At 47.8% G+C, this 22,415-nt stretch overlaps 10 protein-coding genes across 10 annotated transcripts; 6 read left to right on the forward strand and 4 right to left on the reverse strand.

Moving 5' to 3' along the window:
* Nucleotides 1–98: 98 nt before the first annotated feature.
* N7478_009112 (oxidoreductase-like domain-containing protein) lies at nucleotides 99–752 on the reverse strand (the record flags this gene model as incomplete). The annotated part of the gene is made up of 1 exon (XM_056925326.1): nucleotides 99–752. The coding sequence occupies one exon, from the start codon at nucleotides 750–752 to the stop codon at nucleotides 99–101; it is 654 nt and encodes a 217-aa protein (XP_056778052.1).
* Nucleotides 753–1,042: 290 nt separating this feature from the next.
* N7478_009113 (uncharacterized protein) lies at nucleotides 1,043–3,003 on the forward strand (the record flags this gene model as incomplete). The annotated part of the gene is made up of 2 exons (XM_056925327.1): nucleotides 1,043–2,001; nucleotides 2,055–3,003. The coding sequence occupies 2 exons, from the start codon at nucleotides 1,043–1,045 to the stop codon at nucleotides 3,001–3,003; spliced, it is 1,908 nt and encodes a 635-aa protein (XP_056778053.1).
* Nucleotides 3,004–3,790: 787 nt separating this feature from the next.
* On the reverse strand, nucleotides 3,791–4,940 carry N7478_009114 (60S ribosomal protein eL13; the record flags this gene model as incomplete). Its single annotated transcript, XM_056925328.1, has 5 exons — nucleotides 3,791–4,225; nucleotides 4,314–4,472; nucleotides 4,623–4,669; nucleotides 4,780–4,813; nucleotides 4,938–4,940. 5 exons carry the CDS (start codon nucleotides 4,938–4,940, stop codon nucleotides 3,791–3,793), a joined length of 678 nt encoding a protein of 225 aa, XP_056778054.1.
* Nucleotides 4,941–5,675: 735 nt separating this feature from the next.
* Nucleotides 5,676–6,932, reverse strand: N7478_009115 (uncharacterized protein; the record flags this gene model as incomplete). Its single annotated transcript, XM_056925329.1, has 1 exon — nucleotides 5,676–6,932. One exon carries the CDS (start codon nucleotides 6,930–6,932, stop codon nucleotides 5,676–5,678), a length of 1,257 nt encoding a protein of 418 aa, XP_056778055.1.
* Nucleotides 6,933–8,047: 1,115 nt separating this feature from the next.
* N7478_009116 (FAD-dependent oxidoreductase) lies at nucleotides 8,048–9,401 on the forward strand (the record flags this gene model as incomplete). The annotated part of the gene is made up of 5 exons (XM_056925330.1): nucleotides 8,048–8,073; nucleotides 8,143–8,280; nucleotides 8,352–8,455; nucleotides 8,508–8,611; nucleotides 8,682–9,401. 5 exons carry the CDS (start codon nucleotides 8,048–8,050, stop codon nucleotides 9,399–9,401), a joined length of 1,092 nt encoding a protein of 363 aa, XP_056778056.1.
* A 675-nt stretch (nucleotides 9,402–10,076) lies between these two features.
* N7478_009117 (uncharacterized protein) lies at nucleotides 10,077–13,088 on the forward strand (the record flags this gene model as incomplete). Its single annotated transcript, XM_056925331.1, has 1 exon — nucleotides 10,077–13,088. The coding sequence occupies one exon, from the start codon at nucleotides 10,077–10,079 to the stop codon at nucleotides 13,086–13,088; it is 3,012 nt and encodes a 1,003-aa protein (XP_056778057.1).
* A 398-nt stretch (nucleotides 13,089–13,486) lies between these two features.
* arp6 (actin family protein) lies at nucleotides 13,487–15,090 on the forward strand (the record flags this gene model as incomplete). Its single annotated transcript, XM_056925332.1, has 4 exons — nucleotides 13,487–13,991; nucleotides 14,061–14,784; nucleotides 14,822–14,884; nucleotides 14,952–15,090. 4 exons carry the CDS (start codon nucleotides 13,487–13,489, stop codon nucleotides 15,088–15,090), a joined length of 1,431 nt encoding a protein of 476 aa, XP_056778058.1.
* Nucleotides 15,091–15,992: 902 nt separating this feature from the next.
* Nucleotides 15,993–16,471, forward strand: N7478_009119 (uncharacterized protein; the record flags this gene model as incomplete). The annotated part of the gene is made up of 2 exons (XM_056925333.1): nucleotides 15,993–16,126; nucleotides 16,363–16,471. 2 exons carry the CDS (start codon nucleotides 15,993–15,995, stop codon nucleotides 16,469–16,471), a joined length of 243 nt encoding a protein of 80 aa, XP_056778059.1.
* A 791-nt stretch (nucleotides 16,472–17,262) lies between these two features.
* On the reverse strand, nucleotides 17,263–18,384 carry N7478_009120 (3-hydroxyacyl-CoA dehydrogenase family protein; the record flags this gene model as incomplete). Its single annotated transcript, XM_056925334.1, has 3 exons — nucleotides 17,263–17,993; nucleotides 18,101–18,200; nucleotides 18,259–18,384. 3 exons carry the CDS (start codon nucleotides 18,382–18,384, stop codon nucleotides 17,263–17,265), a joined length of 957 nt encoding a protein of 318 aa, XP_056778060.1.
* Nucleotides 18,385–18,689: 305 nt separating this feature from the next.
* On the forward strand, nucleotides 18,690–22,393 carry tof1 (putative DNA repair protein (Tof1); the record flags this gene model as incomplete). The annotated part of the gene is made up of 4 exons (XM_056925335.1): nucleotides 18,690–18,776; nucleotides 18,839–19,076; nucleotides 19,135–21,270; nucleotides 21,333–22,393. The coding sequence occupies 4 exons, from the start codon at nucleotides 18,690–18,692 to the stop codon at nucleotides 22,391–22,393; spliced, it is 3,522 nt and encodes a 1,173-aa protein (XP_056778061.1).
* Between the last annotated feature and the right edge of the window lie 22 nt (nucleotides 22,394–22,415).

Here is a 22,415-nt window from a genome sequence, read left to right on the forward strand (position 1 = left end):
CGATTCCAATATAGATCGCAAGTCAATGCCCACAAAAGGCAAAATACAGACAAAGAGGGAGAGGGAGAGGGAGAGGGAGAGGGAAAGAGCGGACAAGTTTATATAGTCGCTTTGTTCTGGTGCTTGACCCGCAATTTCTTCTCAGTCTTCATAAACTCCCGAATTCCAACTGGGATGTTGGCAAACAAGTCATCATCTTGACTTGGAGCTGGCCAGTTGGCTTCGCTTCCACCGCCGTCATCATCCATACTGAGACTGGCTGAATCAACCTCTGATCGAGGCGCAGTGCGCATGTCCCGAGTGCCCTTCTCAAGGCCGCCCTTAGCCTTGGCAATTGCAGCACGGCCAGCCCATTCTTCCATCTCGTCTCGAAAGTCATCCCACACACAGTGCACGCAGCCGCTCATACAGCAATTTTCAGGCTTCTCGGGTTGGGGTGGGATAGGAACACCATTGATAGTTTGCCATTCGGACTCTGGTGGTGCCTCGCCTGGATTATAACGAGACTGACGACCTGGACCAGCAAGACGAGTACCAAACACAATAGACATTTTATCTTCGGGCGTTTGTTCCTCTTTTGGCTTCTCTTCGGGCCGAGGAGCAGTGGATCGAGCGGTCACTGGAAGGTTGTAATATGGAGAATCGGATTTCAATATTAAAGCATAATATCCAGATAGAGGGTATGCTTGAGACTGGTCGGGCATTTCTTCTTGTTTGCTCTGGGTACGGGTGTCGGTTCGGCTATGAGCCATGCGCCGAGATGTCGGGGCCAATGCATAGTGTCGGTTCGGAGGAAAAGAAGATACGACGGTATGAGAAAGAAAGAAATGACGTGCTATCGTCCGTTTGAGCGAGTGCCTGCTCGCTGCGAGACACTCCATCGCAAAATGGCGCAGAAGAAAAGAGGAATCCTTCAAATGTTGCATTCTCCCACTTCCGAGGCGGAGGGAGACGATTAAGTCATAGATGCAAACAATGCAAACACCGTTGTTTATGCGCGGGACTCGCGGCGCGAATCCGAGTAGATATCAACATTGCAATAATGGATTCGCCTCCAAAACGACGCAGGAGCAGTAATGTTCCAGGCGACGCCGCTGGCGCGTCGCATTCCACTGCATTTCACGATGCGACGCGGCGTTCCGGCACCCCCTCCTTCCAGTCACCAACTAAGTCGAGTCTGGCGAAATCACATCCTGACGTTCTTGAGCGTGCCCTAAGTAGATCTCCTAGTCGGCGACCGGCAAGTCGAGACAATCAGGACCAAGCAGAAAGGCCTACCAGCTTTGGGCTTCGAGGCCGCAAAGCCTTTCGTCCCTCTATGAGTGCGACATCCAGTCCGACAAAAGCCCCGCGAATGGGTGACAATGCGCCCATGATATCACCGAGTAAACGCCCAAGTGGCATCCAATCGTTTACAAAGCCACCTCGCCGATTATCAAAGAAAATCCTGCCGGGGGATTTCTGGTTTGGGTCACCTGCTGGGAAACCAAGTCAGCCGATAGCGCAACCTCAATCCAACACTCCAGAGGACCAATTAGCTTCGGAGTTGGGAACAGCTACACAGGAAGCGAATTTGAATGAGCCTATACACTTTGGTCTGGATGGTGCAGAAGATGATCGTTCAGAGCCAGAGCTTCCCCCCACTCCCACACAGCTGGGATTGGTAAAGGCGCCGGATCATGGAGCAGGGCTGATGAGCAGCAGTCCCAGCGCGAGACATGAGAAAAGAATGAAACGAAAAGCAGCCGATATAACACATGGAAGTCCCTTGAAGTCAATGAAATTCCGACATCCAAGTCCAGAAGAGGAATCGGTCTCGGGCTCAGATCTAACTGGGGACGGCCTGTCCGCAGCCGCTCTAGAGAGACGCAAAGTGCACAAGAGCCTTCAAGCGGAATTGCAAAGATTGAAAGACGATGTCGATGAGTTGACACAATGGACTGGGAAAATTGAGTCCAATGCGAACTTGGACAATAAATCGAAAGAACTTGACCGTTTCCTGTAAGTTGAAACTTGCGTGATGTGATATCCACTCATTCTAACAACCGTAACAGCACCCTTCTTTCAGATGAATCATCTCATATCAACCGCCCCATTCCTCGACAAGCTCCAACTCCTATTTCCTCTCTTCTATGCTCTTTACTCCCGTTCTCCAAAAATATACCTCGCCCTGCACGTCACACATCACCTCTACCAACAAACCCATTCGCATTGAAACAATCACCGCATGCATCATCATATCTAAAGGTCTTCGCCCCGCTGGCTCTTCAGACAAGCACGAGCCGTAGGACGGTCTCAAATACTAATGTCATCCTCGAAACGCATACTCTAACATTCACACCTCCACCTCCATTTCCATCATCTTTATACAATGTCTCGGTTGTTTACGAAACAAACCCAGAGACTCAAACTGTTGTCTCTGTTTCCGTTCCGACAGGAAGCAACAGTAAAAAACGCCGAGTACCTGAAGTACTCCGAGGATGGATTGAAGCCCGACTAGCCAACCCCCTTCTAAGACTTGATATAACCACACTTTGCTGGGGTATAAACCGATACTGGGAAGTGTCTGTTGCTCGCGCCCAGCTATGGGCATATATTGACCACAAGCATGGCAGTGGCGGGAAAAAAGGCACCTTACCCCAATCCCAACCAGGCGTCATCATGCCTTCGGAGCTTCGAGGATTGGTTCCCCACCTGGAACGCAGTACAATGATCCTCCAGTCCAAATCAACAGGAGGCACACCTCGAGTCCTTCTGGCCAATGCATTGACTATTGACGATTGGACTGGAGAGCCACAATTACGACCGGAACTGAGTGTTTCCACATCGGGCTCTGGCTCTGGAATGAGCAAGAAAATCGATCAGGAAACAAAGAAATTGTTTCATGCGCTTTTGCGTGAGGATAATGCTATGTCTGCCCAAAGTATTATTGGAGGTGTTCAGTTTGATGCGATTGTACGCGCCACTGAGGGTGCTATAGGTGCCTTGTTCAATCGTGGTTGATGTTCTTTATCTGTGTTCGTGATAGCGATGGCGCAAGGGAGTTGTTGATTTGTAGGCTGATTTTAAGATACCATGGGAATGCTCTTGTAATGAAATGAGAATTGTTTGTTGTTTGACATAGACCAGTTGAACTCTATGACCAGATTCAAGTTGTAACAATGCTCCTTCCACACTACTACGTACCTAGACAGCCAATTGTAAGAGGGCAGCATAGTTGTCTGTACACGCTGTGGATGCAATACAACACTTAGTTTATCTACTGAGAATGCCCCAAGAGTACGTTAGGTACAGCATTCTGATAGTTTAAAGATGCTAATTTTGAAATCATGCAATCTGTTTATTTGCAAGACTACAGATAAGTTACCATGGCATGAGCCTCACTATTCCCCTCAATATATCGTAGCCTATAGCTTCACGACCTCCAACCCGATTGAAATATACCAATGCCAGAGGAAATGAAAACAAATTCTCATTTCTTGAGAATTGATACCATCCAAGAGACAAAACAGGCTGGGAACTGTACAGTCACCAGTAAATATACACCAAAACCAAGAGATTGGACAATAGTTGAGAAAAATTGGGCGGTTTTGCATTTCGAAGGATCTTCCGAGTTCTTTCTTTTTTAAGAGACAAAAAGGGGTAGTTTCAAGGGTAGAGGGGGAGGGGAAGAAGAAGGATTCAGTTTGAGAGAAATGGAAGAGGCGCCGCGCCATGCCACAGTACACTCATCCCCGATCCGAAAACCGACCCGATCATCATCATCAACGCGAGCAGTAAATTATCACATTTATTTCTTGGCGGCAGCCTCCTCATCAGCCTTGGACTTGGCGCGCTTCTCACGGATACCCTTGTGGCGGGCCTCGGAGCGAGCGTCACGAAGACGGCGGTAAGCAGCCTCCTCACCCTTGGGAAGAGAGTCACGCTTGATGTCGGTGACGGCGTTCTCCTCAGCGGGGTTGGTGATGGGGAAAGTGGCGTTGGAGCGAGTGGAGTAACCCTCACGCTTGCCCTCGGAGAGAGCAGCCTTGACAGCGTTGACGTCCTCAGCGGAGGAGTCGAGCTTCTTGAACTGACCGCTCTTGCGGGGGAAGAGGATCAGGCGGGCCTTGTAGTCCTGGAGACGGGCAACGTTGGCGACCAGGGACTCCTTGGAGTAGTTGGTACGGCGGTGGTCAACGGAGATACCGACGGTAGCAGCGAGCTTCTTGGGGATCTTGGCCTCCTAAAAGAAGAGGAAAAAAAACATGTGAGCCAAACTGCCCTCTCAATTCGTATCAAATAAAATATCAATCGACAAGAGTCGAATTTACCTTGAGCTCAGCCAGAGTGAAACCACGGCCGGCACGGACACGGCGGTTGTACTTGACGGTGGGGCATCGCACAACGGGACGCAGCTTGTCGACCGGACGGGGAGCAACGGCAGCAGCCTTGGCGATACGGTTCTCACGACGACGGTGCTTGCGGCCGGGCTATGACATCGAAAAAAAGTCCATGTTAGTTTGGCGAGGTCCATCCAATCAAAAATTTTCCATCGTTTTTTCCACAATCGATTCTGGTCGTCGAGTTTGAATCGGGCGGATGATGTTCTTGGCGGGGAGAAAGATTTTTCGAAATCGTACCTGGTTGAAGTGCACGCGCACACGCTTCTGCCAATCCTTGCGGAAGTCTATTGAAAACTTGTTAGTTGACTTGATTCCCTGATTGATTCTGCATTTGCTTCCGTGCGACGAGTATCGAATTGCGAAGCAGAGTTGAAGGCCTTCTGGGGACACTCACGGTTCTTCTGGATCTGGTTGTTGTGCTTGATCGCCTATATTCCGGAAGAGATGTCCATCAGCCTTAAGTTCCACCACAAGCACGCCGTATATGATTGTTCTTGAACAATTCTTTCAATTCCAGCGCATATTCGCATACGATAATCGAGGGGAACGCACCATGGTGACGGATGGGGATCGAGCCGGTTGGTGGTCGTCGGAGGGTTGCTGGTCAAATCTCCCTTCAACGGCAGAAACTCTGAAGTTCCCAATTTTCGTGTGGCCCGCTTTACCACTGACCGCCTCGCTTAGCGAGCCCTAACTAGTCCTGATATGGACATCTGCCGTGCCTTAGTCATCCATATCCGCTCCCGTTTTTGGTGTTTCTGATTGGATGGAATCGTAGTAATTAATATCCACTTAGGCAACTTTTAGTATGGAGTAGACCTTGGACTTTACAGAGCCTCTTCATTTGATACACGGGATATATTTCTTTCATATTGTTCATTGTTTCTATTCCTAATGTACAGCTATGCAATGCTTTGCATTCTGAAGCCGAATGCTAAATCAATAGAAACAGGAGCTGCAGTACTGGAATTGACAGAATAATTATCCATCAATTACAGCCTTGCAGACTTGCCAACCTGTTTCCGATTTTAAACGCCATGAGGGTGGTGGCCATGAGGTAAACCACCAGGGTCCCGAAAACAGAAAAAAAAGAAGAAATACAACGCGGTTAAAAAAAGAAAAAGAAGAAATCGAATCGCTAAGCAAGAGAACGGCGTGACGTTAAATTTCGTTCATCAGTCATAATGGATCCTACCCTGAAGGATCCCAGTCGTAAAGTGAAGAGAGCAGCGCTAGGTCATGAATCGTATGCAAAAGGTTCAATAAAAACAGAAATGGAGAAACACACGTTCAAGCCCCGATACCCAGGCCAACTGCGGTGCTGGTCCTAGACTTCTTCGTGGCCGTGCTATTCTCATCCGAGTTGGCCTTGCGCTTTGTGGGAGGATTGCGTTCCACACCGGGTTTCTTCACATGGCCGAATAACTTGGTTTGAAGTAAAGCACTGGTTTTTGGTGCAGTGCGTCGCACATGCGAGGATCGACCTGGGATAACTTCACCCTCAGATTCGGGGGCAGACAAGGAAACGGTGCTGTCGCTGTCATATTGGTGACTACGAGAGTCCTGGCCGGGAGTCATATGAGGCCTTTGTTGGCGAGTGGCACGATTCGGGGTGACAGGAACGGAAGAGTGAGTGTCATCGTAAGACACCTGCGGCTCATGGAGACGATTTGTGAATTTGTCGGCGAAGAGTAAGGCTGCGAGTCCATCGGTATGTTCGCCACGGCAAATTGTGTGAAGCTCGCTCTGCATACTAGGGGACAAGGATCCATAGCTGTAGATCTGGGAGAAATGGAGGCGGTTGTCCTCGATGCGTTTCTTCAACATATTGTTTTGCTCGGTCAGCTCGACCTCTCGAGCATGACTATCCTCAATGGCACGCTTTGCTCGACGAAGTCGGCGATCTGTAAGAACATTTTGTTCCTCAAGCTCTTTAGATCGCTGAACCGCAAGGATGTATTCATCGCTGGAGAAAGATTGTTTAGGTGTTAAAGGTTCTGTGGGTCGCGAACGACGGTATTCGGCGCTCTGAATAATTTCGACTTCCCGTTTGGCAAGGTGATGCTCCACCTCTGCGCGCTTGACGGCTTCATTGCTAGCAAACGAGACGAGGCTATTTTGCAGCTTAAAGTGCAAAGCGGACATACGTGCCTCCTGGGCGACTGTGAGCAGATCCTTCGCAATGGTGCGCAGCTGAGTGACATTTGCATTGTCAATGTCTTCGGTTGTTGGGAGATTCTCAGAGGCTCCATAGGCAGCGCAGAGAGATTTGTCTAGGTCGGCAGTAGAGACAAGAGTAGGGCTAGTGGAGCGGGAATGCGACCGGCGCAGAGGTGCGCCAGGGATTTGAGTAGATGGCGGAGGTGTCATGTCAGATGACGACACAGGTGGTGGAGAGAAGTATTTTCTCTCTGATGAGCGATCCTTGACTGCAGCACTCAGATCGGGTGAGGGCGATAGAGTTGCCCGGCGGTTTGGAGTTGCGGGGGCCATGATCTCGGCCGGCGCTGCGAGGGGACTTTGAGAGAGACGAGTGGATTGAGACATGACCGATGATGTCAATTTAGGATCAAGAAGACAAACAAGCGGTCAGTTGTGAGGGCGGACTCCTCACACTAAGATATGTTAGTGCTACATTCCACCAGGCTGATACGATATGGGTGATGAGCGATAGGGCGCATACCGGAGGATAGCGGGAGAAGTGGGGGGAGAGAAACCACAGGAGAAGCGGTTCACAAATGATTCAGATAGGATCACAATACACACGGAGATATGTGGAAGATGAGAAGAAGGAAGGGTTGAAGGGTTGGAAGTGGGCACTTTGTATGGTATCGTGGAGGAGGGGGCTGGGAGGCTGGGAACGGCCAGTGCAAAATGCGGCTGGGGTGAATGTGCCCAGCCTCAACCAACCATTTATAGCAACTAGCCAATCAGGTAACAATATACAGTCCAGGTACCGACCCACATTCCTCGATGCGGCTAGATTGACGATCACGGGACGCTCAGGGCAAGTAAACAGCCGTGAACGACGTCGATGGGGGCAGGTTGGACTGGCAACCGATAAGCTTCCAAGGTCGGATCTTGATTCGGGTACACGTCCATCTCGTCATACATATGTAGGTCAGAACTCACGATACTGAAGTCAATTGGATATAGTTTACCTACACAGACACGATTCTTTCCAATTTTCCATAACAATTATCGTTTATCCTCTTGGGGATCCATAAAGGGGATCCATATCGCCAGTCAACCTTGGAAAGCCATCAACTTGCTCTTTTTGATAGATCATATATCAAGCTTCTCAAACCTATTAGCTCCGCATTCTCAACATCTCTTCTGATATAAATACTTTATAATACTATCCCCAGCTCTATCAATCTTTCTTGACTCCACTCAGCTTCGCTTTCTTGCACTTCTTGCCATCCCCTTCCCGCACCACTAATAGCTTCTATCCAGACGTATTGTGTAAGATCAGCCGGGAATTGCGTATTCCATAGCAAAACCACCTTATATTTCCATCTCAATGTAATGGCTCCCAATATCGCTGACTCAGCTTTATCATCAAGTTTCCTTCCCCGCTCAATTTACCCCGGATGATTTGTCTCATCCCATGCGTATAACTTGTACGCCACAGTCAATCCAGGAAAGAAAAGACATTCGCGATGTCTAATAAGATTGTTGTTCTAGGGTAATCACTCTCATTATTGAAGAAAAACAACAAAGAAAATATCAATGATATTGAACTCACACATCATAGGGCGGGTGTCTCGGGCCTCACAACTGCATATCTTCTGTCCAAAGATCCCGCCAACAAACTCACCATACTGGCAAAGTATATGCCTGGTGACTACGATATTGAATATGCATCTCCGTGGGCTGGTGCCGACTATTTGCCGTGAGATCAGCCCATCAGCTGCGCAGTTGAACATTGGAAGCTTACTTCTTGTGATGCTCAAATTTCTTTAGTTTTGGAAAAGAGGGCAGTAATCAACGTGAATGGGAGCGGGCTTCCTGGCCAGCGTTGAGAGAAATAGCAGAGAAGTTTCCCGAGGCAGGTCTATATTTTCGAAGTAAGTTGCCATGTGTCTCAATTCCATTTGGCCAACAATTGATGTTTGCTAGATTGTTTGATCTACAAGCGCAAGAAGGACCAGGGACCTGCTGCGAGGGGCGAGATTTCGAAGTCTGTCCAGTCGCCTCCCTGGTTCGCCGACTTGATGCCAGACGTATGCGTCCAGAATAAATTGTATCCTTTGCAGCCTGGCCGAGAAACTAGCACTAATTCCGAATGCACAGTTCAAAGTGATCTCTTCGGATCAATCGGCACCTGAAATCGACAGTGTTCAAAGTTTCACTTCTATTTGCATCAATACCGCCATTTATCTACCGTGGCTAGTTGGCCAATGTGTCAAAAATGGTGTCATTTTCAACAGAGCCAGTTTCCATCATATTTCCGAAGCTGCCAATGCACATCATTCAGGGCAAAATGCAGATGTTATAGTTAACTGCACAGGGCTATCTTCCAAATTCCTCAATGGAGTTCGTGATGACAATCTCTATCCAGATAGGGGTCAGATTGTGATCGTTCGTAATGATCCCGGCTTCATTGTCTCTGTCTCAGAGGCTGAAAGTGGTAGAAATGAAGTCTCATATATTATACCTCGCGCTTGTGGCGGAGGTACCATTATTGGCGGCTCACACCATCAGCACGATTGGAACCCCTTGCCAGACCCAAACCTTGCAAATCGTATTATGAAACGTGCTATTGCGATTTGTCCACAGCTTGTGAAGAAGGGCCAGGGAATTGAGGGTTTGGATATTGTTCGGCACGGCGTTGGATTACGACCTATGCGCAATGGTGGGCCTCGGGTTGAGAAAGACCAAGTGGAAGGTGTGTCAGTGGTTCATAATTATGGCCATGGAGGCTTTGGATACCAGGCTTCGTTTGGCTGTGCCGTTACAGCTGTCTCGTTAGTAAAAGAAGTATTGTCAAAGAAAACGCGGGCTAAACTTTGAATGATGGGCTGATGGGCTGATGGACTGCATGGGTCAATACCAAGACAGAGGCCAAACAGAATTATTTTTTTTCAACAATCAAGGAAACTAATATAACATTGATTGACAAAGAAGAAGAAACAAAGCCAAGTAAGACAAATAATGATCTAAAAGACTTTCAAAGTTGTTTTGTCTTAGATTGTTTTTCAAAAACGCTCAGATACATCAAAGTATATTCTGACACAATCTGCTCAGATAAGACATGGATCGTCGTGACTGGAATCTTTTCAGGAACTTTGGAAGAAAATTTTTTAGTCACTTAATAATATAAACGTCAGTGATCCTAGAGACCCGCAAGGTATAGATACGAAGAGAAACAACTAATGATTTCAAATCATTAAACTAACAAAACATACATCGATCAATTGATGATGAACCTTGGAACCTGCGCGGAATGGTTCGCTGCCTCAGGCCGCTATCAGTAGGCGCGACAAGTAAACATCGAACTTCAACTTTAAAACAAATCTCCAATCGGTTGCCCGGGGTAAAGAACACGCTGGGAAAGTGGGCCTGCCGCAATTCCATCTCAGACCCCTCGTGATTCTTCTGACATCTCTCCTTGCGACATTCTTGGCTCCCCAGATATAACTATATACTTTCTTAGGCGGTTTCATCTTGAAATCCCGAGCAGTCGCCATGGATGGGCAACCAAAAGTAAGCCGCCCGCCCAGCGGCATTCCTCGATTGGCTTCCAGATTACCTCTACCTACCTCCACTGGTTCGAAAACCATTCGCCCTTCCCCATCGCGAGACCGATTACAAGCGGATCCAGGCTTAGATGAGCGGCGACTGCGAAGACCCTCCTACGAGTCGTTGCTGAAGAAGCACACGACGCGCTACTCCCCCGCGAAGCCCTGCTCCGAAGCTCTTCCAAGCCAACAAGAGGAACTCCCAGAAGAAGAGAGCGCATATACTTTGGATGATGGAGGTTCGGCAGTGGGGGATGATGAGATCGCGCCGGGTGAGGTCCGTGGTCGTACACGTCCCTCGCTATCGGATCGGACAATCGAAACACTAGCGCATATACCCCCTTCGCCGGTTGGTGTAAGAAGGCAATCCAGTTTCTTCAATGGAGCTAGCCCAATCCGATCGCCTTCTCGAACACCGTCAAATGTGTCAAGTTATTCACGATCTCCATCACGATCGTCATCCAGTCAGACCATCGGCAATGACTTGTTATCTCAACCGGTTTCTAAATTGCGCCTCCCATCCCGATCTCGCATGTCGATGGCTTCATCCTCAGAGATATCCACGGGGAGTACCGATAACCTTGATAGCCCTTCGAAGTTAAAACTACCTACCAAAAGGCGGAGTATGGCGGCCTTGAATACCGCGCCCGGGGGTAGTACGACACCGAAGAAGTCCATCGCACCGCCCAAGAGCCCCCACGTGCGACCATCCCCGAGCGCGGCTCCAAAGCCTTCCAAGTCAGATATGGGGCCCCCAGAACGGCCTCTTCAAGTCCGAAAAACCAGAAAACCCCAGACGGAAACTGCCTCTTCGCTAAGATCTCCTTCGACTACCTCGCGATATGTGTCTGCCGCATCTACCCTACAAGATGAGTTGACCCCAGGGCAGCAAGCAGATAACGAAACTAGAAAGACCTCCAAATCATCCAACACTTTGCGAGAAACCATTGCAAAAGCGAAAGCTGCCCGTAAGGCGGCAGCAGTGTCTGAAAAGACAAAGGCGCCAGTTACGGATACCACACCCGTTGAATCATGGGGTGATCCGGAGCTTACTGATCCTTTCAACCAAGTGCCTAAGGGCTCTAATAACTTGGTCCTTCGCAAACGAGTAGATGGTGCGCGCTCATCTGGGACTTTGAACATTGCAGCACTCTCTCTAAATGAGATACCAAAAGAAGTTATGACCATGTACGATTTCGACCCTGAAGGTACATCCAATTGGTTTGAGAATGTGGACTTGGTCAAGTTTATTGCCGCTGACAATGAATTGTCTGAACTGCCTGACGCTGTCTTTCCCGACATCGACCTTGAAGATCTTGATCCAGACAGTGATGAGAAAGGCCCTCAATTTGGTGGCATTGAAACATTAGACCTTCACGGAAACATGCTTCGCTCTGTTCCAATGGGACTTAGACGGTTACACAACCTGCGCTTTTTGAACCTCTCGAACAATGCCTTGGGCATTGACCAAATTGATACCATCGCAGAGATCGTCTCTTTAGTTGACCTGAGATTGGCAAATAACAAATTGGAGGGATCATTGCCGTCGGCTTTGGGTCGTCTTCAGAAGTTGGAATCATTGGATTTACGCGGGAATGCTTTGACTAAACTGCCGAAAGAAATAGGCGAGTTGAAGTACCTCAAATCATTGGACGTTGGTGACAATCAATTATCATCTCTACCCTTTGAGGAATTGAGCAAGGTCCCACTGAACATTCTAAACGCCCCCAAGAACAGACTGAGTGGTACCCTGATACCCGAATCTGTGAATCAACTTGAAAAGTTGCAGTCATTAAATATTGCAAACAACTCTGTCGAGATTTTTGCTGCCAGCAATATGCTTTCTTTACCCAGCTTGCACAGTTTGTTTATCAGTGTGAACCGCATCTCAAGCCTACCCTCCCTATCATCATGGCAATCTTTATTGGTTCTTACTGCAGATGAAAACAGGCTCACAGAGCTTCCCGCTGGTTTTGTAGACTTGAAGAACCTCAAGACCGTGGACTTCACTGGCAATAACCTTACACGCCTGGATGAGAAAATTGGATTCATGGACAAGCTATCGTCCTTCCGAATTGCCAACAACCCACTTCGCGAGCGCAAGCTTCTCAGTATGGATACAGAGGATATTAAAATGGACATGCGTAATCGAAGCGAGCCTGATCCTCAAGATACAGATGACGAGGGATCTGTGGCAACTCAGTTTACGCTCGCTCCAGAAACCCCAGCACTAGAAAGTGGCTGGAAAGTCAAGCCTGGCGGCGTTCTTGACCGATCTTATTCAGACCTGACAGACCTAGAAACAGACAAACTGGAATTGATCAATGCAGAGGATGTGCGCAGTCTTTATATACAACACAATGACCTGCGCTTCTTCCCTGTTCCAGCCCTTACAATGCTTGCCCAGAGCTTGGTTGATCTCGATCTTTCGCACAACTCCATGGACAGTACTCAACTACTATCTTCATCACTCGACATGCCTAGATTGCAGACCCTCAATATCAGCGCCACGGCATTAACAACGCTGGAGCCTCTTCTCACAAATCTCAAAGCCCCATCACTTACATTCCTCGACGTTTCCAATAACAAACTCACCGGAAACCTTCCGCACATGCGCGAAACATACCCAGAGCTTAAGACTCTTCTAGCCTCTGATAATCAAATCTCTCAACTAGAATACGAAGCAGTACAAGGCCTTCAAATTTTGGATGTCAGCAACAATGATATTGATTCACTGCCTTCAAAAATAGGGTTATTGGGCTCTGAGCGCTCCCCGAAAAATTGGGGCACTGGATCGGCCTTGCGACGCTTTGAAGTTGCTGGAAATCGGTTTCGCGTACCGCGATGGCAGACGGTTGCTAAAGGCACTGATGCTGTGCTGGAGTTCTTACGTGAGCGTATCGCGGTGGATGACCTGCCTGAATGGGAACGTGAACACGAGGGTGTTGATGAGTATTGAGAGATCAGCATAATATCTATACACGATTGTTCCTCAAATAAGAGATGTAACAACCATACCCTGTATATACTACATAATCAAAGACCAGTCAACACTTGAATATTGCCACTGGCCCTCTATATAAATAGTGCAAATCTAGAGTTCCCTGTTCCCTCTAGAGCGCTACGAGTATAGAGAAGTGGGAAAAAGCTAAAAGAGAGTAATTGTTGACACTCGTAAAAGTAGAAATAAAAAGTTAAAAAAAAGAAACGCCCGACCGGGGTCTCGAACCGGAAAGAGCCACCAGGGCCAGCGGCATAGACTGGCAGAATATTTATGCAAACACAACAAACATCATTTCATTATTTGTAGGACGGTGCTAAGCTCTCTCCAACCTTCAATAACTATAACTTGCAAGAATGGGAACATCAAAAGCCCGCGCCTCTACGAAGGCACAGAAGGCAACCCCAGATGTACCTACACGACATATTCCCCAGAAAACCTTCGTTCTCGACAATGGCGCATACACCATGAAAGCGGGCTACGCCGCAGCTTCCAGCCTTTCGTCTGAAGACGCCTTAGCGACCTGCACCTCGATCCCTAATACGATAGTCAAAACTCGCGATAATCGAACCGTGATTGGTGCTCAGATTTCTACGCAAATTACCGATTGGAACGAGACCGTGTTTCGTCGCCCAGTGGAGAAGGGATACATTGTCAATTGGGAAGCGGAGAGAGAAATCTGGGAACAATCTTTCTTTGAAGAAAAAGCTACTGCGCGGAATAAGAATCTTCGGATTGCCTCGCCAGAAGACACCACTCTTATTTTGACCGAAGCGCCGAATGCTATGCCGATATTACAACGTAACGCTGATGAGATGGTGATGGAGGAATGGGGATTCGGAGGATATGCGAGGTGCCTTGGTAAGGAACACTGACATACCTCTCGCTATTCTGGGTATGCGAACAGTACTGACATGGGCACACATATAGCCCCAACATTAAATGCCTGGAATGAACTTCAATCTACGTTCGGTGACCCTCTTACCAGCACCGAGGCCAATATTATGCCAATGGACTGCCTACTTGTCGTGGACTCCGGCTACTCACACACAACCATAACGCCGGTCTACAAGGGGCGACCCCTGCAACGTGCGATCCGACGTCTCGATATCGGGGGCAAGTTCCTTACGAATTATCTCAAAGAAGTCGTATCAATGCGACAGTATAACATGGTGGATGAATCATACATTATGAACGAAGTGAAAGAAGCCGTTTCATTCGTGAGCAACGACTTCAAAACAGACATGGAACGTACTTGGAAAGCCAACAAGAAGCGACAAATGGAAGAAGGCGTTGTAGTGGATTTTGTCCTACCAGATCCAAATGCTGGAAGGAAGGGCTTTGTGCGCCCGCACGATCCGCTTCTACACGCGAAAAAGAAAAAGGGCGCATCTTCAGGTCTCAGTTCCGAGGTCTTATCTGAGGACGTGCTAGTCCTGGGCAATGAGCGTTTTGCTATTCCAGAGCTTCTATTCAACCCAGGCGATCTTGGGATGACTTCGGCTGGTATACCTGACATGATTATACAGAGCTTGTCTGTTCTTCCTCCTGCTTTGCACGCTGCCTTCTTGGCTAATGTGCTTGTTGTTGGTGGCAATGCTCTTATTCCGGGCTTTATGGAAAGACTGTCTGTGCCTATCTGTCTCTGGACAATGTAAAGAAATAAATGTGCTAATTATAGTGTGATACAGGGAAACTGAACTTCGCCCAATTGCGTCGGCCGACTGCGTTGTGAGGGTCAGACGTGCTCAAGAGTATGTTGCTTATATCCATGCTAACCTTTTTGTGATTTTGTATGCTAATCTTTTCTTCTAAAAACAGCCCCATCTGCTCAACATGGCTAGGAGGTTCTCGCCTTGCTAGTAATCGGGCAGAATTAGGTAAAGTTGCAATCACTCGCCAGGAATACCAAGAATACGGGTCCGGATGGGCCGGTCGACGATTTGCTGGCGCTGTATAGAACATAACCCTGGAGGAAAATCAGCATCCACGGGTTTATGGCCAATACTCGGAGTTTTGGAACTTGATTTATGAGATGGCGATTGGCAGTGATACCCTTGTGTTCTTAATATGGCGTTTTAGGTATAGTCGTATATGTCAACCACGGTTTACTTCTGCATTTCCATTGGCCCTGACTACGGGCGACGATACCGTCCAGCGGGAAAAAGCGTTTTTTTTTACTGGCAGAAAATTAAGATGCCGCTAATACTAAATTCTGATTGGCCCCAAAAACGTTTTTCCCCGCTGGACGCTATCGTCGCCCGTACTTCGTGTTGAACACTAGAAACTTCTAAAAGTAAACAAAAAGCTTGACATGACGCAGGGCTGACACGCTCATGCATACTATTTGCGTTTGTAACCGTGGATATTAATGTTTTCCCCTCGACGAATGACATAATCGACATGTGCATGAATGGTCATTGCAGAAAAACCCGGAAAAGCTACCCTACTTAGATAGTATACTCATCATGCCACTCCTTGAAGCTTTAAACTCATCCATCTCTGCATTAAATCTGGTTAACTGCCTAGGTGCCATATAAGAACAATGGCTGGTCTAATAGCTCAGGCCCAGCAGAACCATCGTAAACGGTTCCAAAAAGCGGCGAAAACCAGAGAGACCCAAAGAAACAAGTCCAATAGCTCTTCGATCAATGAGCGATACCTGGCCTCTGATAGCGATTCATTCACTGATCGACCTGCCAATACAACTTTATTCGACTCTTTTTTAAAGGCGGCATGGTATTTCTGGCCGTCCTCTCAATCAAAAACAAAACAAAAACTTCTAATGGTTGCGATACTCATACCAGCCAATCATCAGAAAGAAGAAATAGATCACGCCCAATAGCATCAGGAACCACCACTATGAAATCAGAACCTCGTCGAAATGCAAGCTCAAGCCACTGTCGCGATGTTGGAGCGCATATACAGTCAAGGTCCCATGTTGGCTTGGGAGAACGGTTGAAAGAAGCTTGGAAAAGCGCTCTGCCTAATAAAGGGTAAGTAAGCCAATCTATATAAGGCACTTGTACTAAGTAATAATAGGAAATGTGAAGGATGTTATAGAGATACCCTAATCACCAGGCTAATCTTCACACCCTGCGATCATAAATACTGCCCCAACTGCGTATGTAAAATGGCCAGTCTCGCCATGAGAGAAAAAAGCCTATTCCCAGTTCGATGCTGTGGAAACGAGATTCCCACCAAGCACGTTTCCTCTGTACTAAATGTCCAGGAAAGGAAAGCCTATCTATCTCGTATTGACGAGCAAGAAGTGCCTCCTGGAGACCGTTGGTACTGTCCACATCCAAATTGCGGGCTATGGATCCACCCACGAAATTTGACTACAAGGTCCAAACCACTTAAATGTCCCCATTGCAGGGTGGTGATTTGCTTTAAATGTCGTGATATGGCTCACGAGGATCGTGAATGCGCTGTGGATGATACAATTCTTGATATACTTGCTGTAGCACGACAATATCGCTGGCAACGATGCTATAGATGTCATACACTAGTTGAAAAGACGGACGGTTGTACTCATATGAGATGTCATTGCTCGGCGCAATTTTGGTAAGTCTTATATCTCCTGTATATTACTATCTTATATGTCGAGGGCATTTTTTAACTAGCAATTAGTTATGGATGTGGTGGTCCGCATCCTTGCCACTGTAACAGAAGTGTGGCGGCGGCAGCTAGAGAGGATGCTAGACGGCTGCAGGAAGATGGTGATCTTGATCTTACTACCATAGTTGCTGCAATGGAACAGGCGGATCGGGAAGAGCAAGATATAGAAACCGCGAGGCAACAGCGTGATAGGTTCGGCCTATGGGCTTCTGGTGGTACAGATGGGTTTAGACCCGCAACTAGACCTACATAATGAGATTGGAGGAAATTGGAAGAATTCCAACTATCATTTATGCTAATGGGTATTTTTCATGACAAGTATAAGAGTCCAAAAGAAAACTAGAAAAAGCCCGACAAAAAGAACCCATGTGTAAAGAACATGAATCACTAAAATCGCCCATTTTTCACAAAACATATGGAATGCTAACATACAGAATGAAGTGTACATCTCAAGATACACAACAAATACTGAGTCGTCAATAAAATCTATAATTTATGAATAACATTGGAATCAGTAATCATAGAAACCCTTTCCAGACTTCTTGCCTAGCCAGCCAGCATCTACCATTCGGCGCAGAAGGCCCGAGGGTCTGTATTTACTGTCACCAGACTCTTGGTGAAGTACGTTCATGATAGCCAGACAGGTATCCAATCCAATAAAATCAGCCAAAGTTAGGGGCCCCATGGGGACATTGGTACCAGTCTTCATAATATTGTCAATGTCTTCGCGACCACCGACACCTGTTTCCAAACAGATGACAGCCTCATTGATGTATGGCATGAGGATTCGGTTTGCTAGGAAACCGGGAGAGTCAGCAGAGACCGAGGCTACCTTGCCCATGCGCTGCACAAAGGCAATGGCAGTTTCCATAGTCGCTTGAGAGGTCTGAAGACCTCGAATAATCTCAACTCCCTTTTGGATTGGGACTGGGTTCATGAAATGGGTTGAGATTACTCGTGAGGGGGCTTGCAGATCCGTCGGGTCTGTGGTAGTGGCGGCTGCGATCTTTGTGATGGAGATCGAGGAGGTATTGGTAGCCAAGATAGCGTGCTTGGGAGCGATCTGGGCGAGCTGAGAGAAGATAGATTGCTTGAGATCGACAATTTCGGGAACTGCTTCAATGACAAAATCTACCGAGGATAGGTCATCTAGCTTCACACTCGGGGAAAGCAGCCCACGGGCAGCGTCGGCAGCTTCTCGGGTAATGCGTTGCTTAGAGACATCCTTTTCGAGAAGCTTATCTGATGGTCGCGACGATGTTATTAATTGATGGCACCAATGACGGAGAGAAGAATGGCAGGGCCGAGGCTTTAGAGGATTCATGCGTGTAGAGGGGAAGGCATCATACCAGCAAACCTAAGACCCTTGTCCAAGGAAGCTTGAGAGCTGTCAACTAGTGTGACGGGGACTTGAGCTTTCAGTGCAGCAACGAGCGCAATTCCCAAGCCCTGACATCGAATTAGCGTCAAATTTCCTAATAACCTAATGTGTAAATTGAAAACTCACCATCTGCCCGGCACCGATCACACCCAATGACTTGACCTCGGCTGCGCTTGCAACAGATGTGGAGCTAAAGCCGCGGGCTGCTCTTGGGCCATTTCGGCAGAACGAACGAAGAGAAGTAGCAAACATGATGGCAATAGCATATATCAATATACAGAGGCAGATGAAGGAACAGAGGTTAGAAAGATACAGGGAGGAGCCAGTTCATAGATCTTCACGTGTGATCCAACGTCATCGGTTATCTTCGGCTCTTTCTCTATAGAGAAAGGCGGTGATAATCACCCCCGAATCGCCGAGCCATAAAATCAGCAGAAAAATTAATAAGCAATTTAGATAACGATAAGAGAGACGGTGACAAGGCGGAGCACGCGTTTAGTACGCGTTTCCCTTGTACTTGATGAACTTGATGAACATTGGAACACAAGTCACTCATTATGGAGCAGGCGCCCATAGCCGTGGGCCATGAGGTCCAGGTCGTCGACCCAGATGTTCGTATTTATGTTTACAGCTTGGTCACCGCCGTAAGTTGCATCCCTGATCTTAAAAATGCTTACACGCGTACTAACACGAATTTGATCTCTAGCTGGGAGGTTTCAATGGCGAAGACGCGGAGCGCTATATCTTGGGTGATGACGCCATAGCGTGTCTACGCGATATTAAACGATGGTTGAAATTATATGACGAAAAGAATAACCGAATGGACGTGGCACGGTGTCTCGGAGAAGCGAATGTAGTGAATGGCGACCTACTTCCGATTCTTTCGCTCTGGGGGTCCAGCGAGAAGAAGGGCAAGCATATGACACGTATTGCTCTAGCATGCTGTATGTGCTTATTTGACGAGTTTTGATGTCGAAGAACAGGCAGCTAATCTATACACAGTGGAACTTCTTGTGCCGTTAACATGGCCCGTCGAGTTCCATAGCCAGATGACCGTGAATCACCACCGCCACGCACCCTACATCCAGCAAGCACAGGTTCAATACAAGCGAGGTATTCTTCGAAATAGCGGCCCCAACATCCTACACAGTATCATCAGCATTGCTCTTCCTAGCATGGCCATGCCCCGATCCGAGCGTGAAGCACGAGACGAGGGTATCCTGAAGCTGCTGCTCTATTTTCTTCGAAATATTGCCATAATTTCTACCAATGCACGTCTCGCCGCCGATGGTGACGAAGAGGAAACGTCAAGGTCCACTACAATCGATGTGTTCCATGAACAGGATGTATTCGCCCTCATCCTGACCATGTGCTCAAACGTTGGTGACGACTTCAACTTGCAGGATGTGGTACTATTGGAAATTCTATTTCACCTTGTTAAAGGTGTCAATGTTGAGAAGCTGTTCATGGACGATGACCAGAGAACAGTGAAGCGAACGGACGAGCTAGGTGATCTTCTACAGAAGGAGCGCCAATCACGCAGAGAAATCACCAAACGCGCACCAACCCGACATGGACGATTTGGGACTATGATTTGGGTCAAACGCGACGATGCAAAGGTATCCACAGTTTCCGGACAAGATGTCTTGCGTGACGATAAAACCACCCTTCACAAAATGGACCAGAGCAAAAAATGGAACAAACCCCGCCCTCGTCGCAAGCAGGAAGACGCTGTTCAGAACAACAACTTCAACATGCCTGCCTATCTGTCATCATCCGCAACCAAAAATCTTCGAGCCTTTGTAGAAGAGTTCCTCGACTCTGGTTTCAATCCTTTGTTCATCCATCTTCGAAGAGCGATTGAGCGCGAAGCAGAGCGAATTCTGGAAATCAATTCCCGCCAATACTTCTACACAGTAAGCTGGTTCCTAGAAGCTGAACGTGCACGACGAACTCGGCAGGCGAAGAAGAACGCACAAAGTGGCAAGTCAGGCAAGCAAGTGGAGCCAGATAGTTATGGCCTGGTGGCCGGTGTTTTGAACCAAGAGACGTTTGTATCTTTGAATCGTGGCATGCAAAAGAGTCTCGATAACAAAGAGTGGGAAGATTTGACAGCGCAGATGCGCTGCTTCACACAGATCTTGTTGATGGTTCAAGAAATGGCTGCATCGCCAATCGAAGAAGACCAAGAGATCGCGGACAATATTCAGAACCGCATTTTCTACGAAGAGACAACTCATGACAGAGTTATCTCCATCGTACGTGATTATAAGGATCAGGGGTTCGGTTATCTTGATGCAGCCACGGAGCTTGCGCATGTATTCCTGCGCATGCTTGAGCGATACTCTAAGGAGAATGCGGACATGCAAATCAGAAGCCGACGAAAGGCGAGGCGCAAAGAGAAGAAGGCCGCCCAAGCCAGTGCGCCCGGTGGCGCTAATGAAGAAGACGACGAACAGAACTCTGAAGATGAGGACTTGGTGGACCCCGCCCAGGTTGTGAAGGAGCGAGGTTTTGACTTCAGGCGCTTCGCAGCCAAGTTTTGCAATCAAAAATGTGTTGACACGTTCATTGCGTTTACCGAGTTCTACCGAGAATTGAGCTCAGAGCAATTAAAACGTGCTCATCGCTACTTCTATCGCGTTGCCTTCAAGCAAGAAATGAGCGTTCTACTTTTCCGCTTGGACATCATCAACCTTTTTAATCGGATGATAAAGGGACCTGGAGGGATGGCCTCAAGTACGTCTGTCTTTAAAGAATGGGAAGAGTTGGTTCGTCAGCTCATTCGACGCGTCGTTAAGAAGATTGATCAACGCCCTGTTATGATTACGGAGCTGTTGTTTAGCAAAATGAACTCTAGTGCATTCTATCTGGAGTATGGCCATGAAAAGCAGACCATATCTACACCTAGGCGCGCGCCAGCAGATTTAGATATCACTATGAAGGAGGAATTATCATCGCAAGCAAAACAGAACATTGTGGCTGGTGCTCTTGCTCTTGATGGACGGGCAGATCTCGCGAAATGGGTCATTGACGTCTTGAGCTCCGCTGCCTCTGAAAGAGAGTCTTGGGGTGTTCAGGATGAAGAACGTCGAGCAGAGAACCCTGACGCTACTAGCGCCCCCAATCCCATGATTTGTATGTTCTCCAGTCACTTATATGCTCTTTTTGTCTCATCCTAACCATATTATTTCATATAGATGTGAAAGCTGCCGACGAATTCTGCCAGAATGCCATGTTCTCAAACGCCAAACTCCGACTCCTCATGGGCATAGTTGGATTTGAAAGGCTCGGAGTAGAAGACGTTCCTGGAGCCTCATGGGTGATCCCACCGAACTTGACTGCTAGTGAGATGCGCGAAACCATTTCGAATATTCACCAGACCATTGTCAATCCGATACCGGAGGGTACCGATGAAGACCCTCGTACCCTACTTAAACGCAAAGAAACCAATAGCGGGCGAAATAGCGGGGTCCACGAGAATCTTGGTGTCAAATTTGGGTCAGAGTCAGAGGGAGAAGATGTTGTTCCGGATGGGATCTTGTTCCCTCCAAATCCTCGATCTAAGTCCAACGCCTTGGATGATCTGAAGAAGAAACGAAAGAAGAAGAGTAAGAAGGTTGATGAAACTGAACATGAGTCTTTGGATGACGAAACACTGGAAGCCCGCCGACAATTACGTCTCACCAATACTTTGGCTCGCCAACAAAAGATTAAGAGTGATCTTTTCATCCACCCAAGTGACGAAGAAAGTGACGCGGAAGGAGACCAAGAGTTCTTCCGCCTCGAAGAAGAGCGACGAAAAGCCCAAGCGGCGAATGTCAAACACGCCCTCCTAACTGGAATTGTTGAAAAGTCAACCGCAAAGGGCAAGAAAAAGGCAAGCGTGCGTAAACGCAAAAGCGACGAAGGAATCTCTGCTGCCGGTAAATCGAAACGACAGCGTCGTGGATCCGACTCTGCTGAGAGTGGCCTTGAGAGTGATGGGGATGATGATATCCTTATGGCGGATGTTCAAGACCAATCGCCTCGCTCTCAACAGGAAGTTTCCACAAGCCATGGCGCTGGTGAGGATGAGGACACACCTCTGACATCTGCAGAGGATGATATGGATTTTGATGATGATCTTGCGTTCAGACGCAATCCCCTGCCAAGGCCCTCGGAATCCAAGAACGATTCTGATGACGAGTTAGAGGACGCTCCTGTTGTGCCACCTCGTCGTATGCGAGGTGGATTTGTACTTGACAGTGACTCTGAGTAAAACAGATGACATGTTTCTGATG

The sequence above is a fragment of the Penicillium angulare genome (genome assembly GCF_028827245.1).
Source record: "Penicillium angulare strain IBT 27051 chromosome Unknown utg000005l_segment0_segment0, whole genome shotgun sequence".
Taxonomy (NCBI): domain Eukaryota; kingdom Fungi; phylum Ascomycota; class Eurotiomycetes; order Eurotiales; family Aspergillaceae; genus Penicillium; species Penicillium angulare.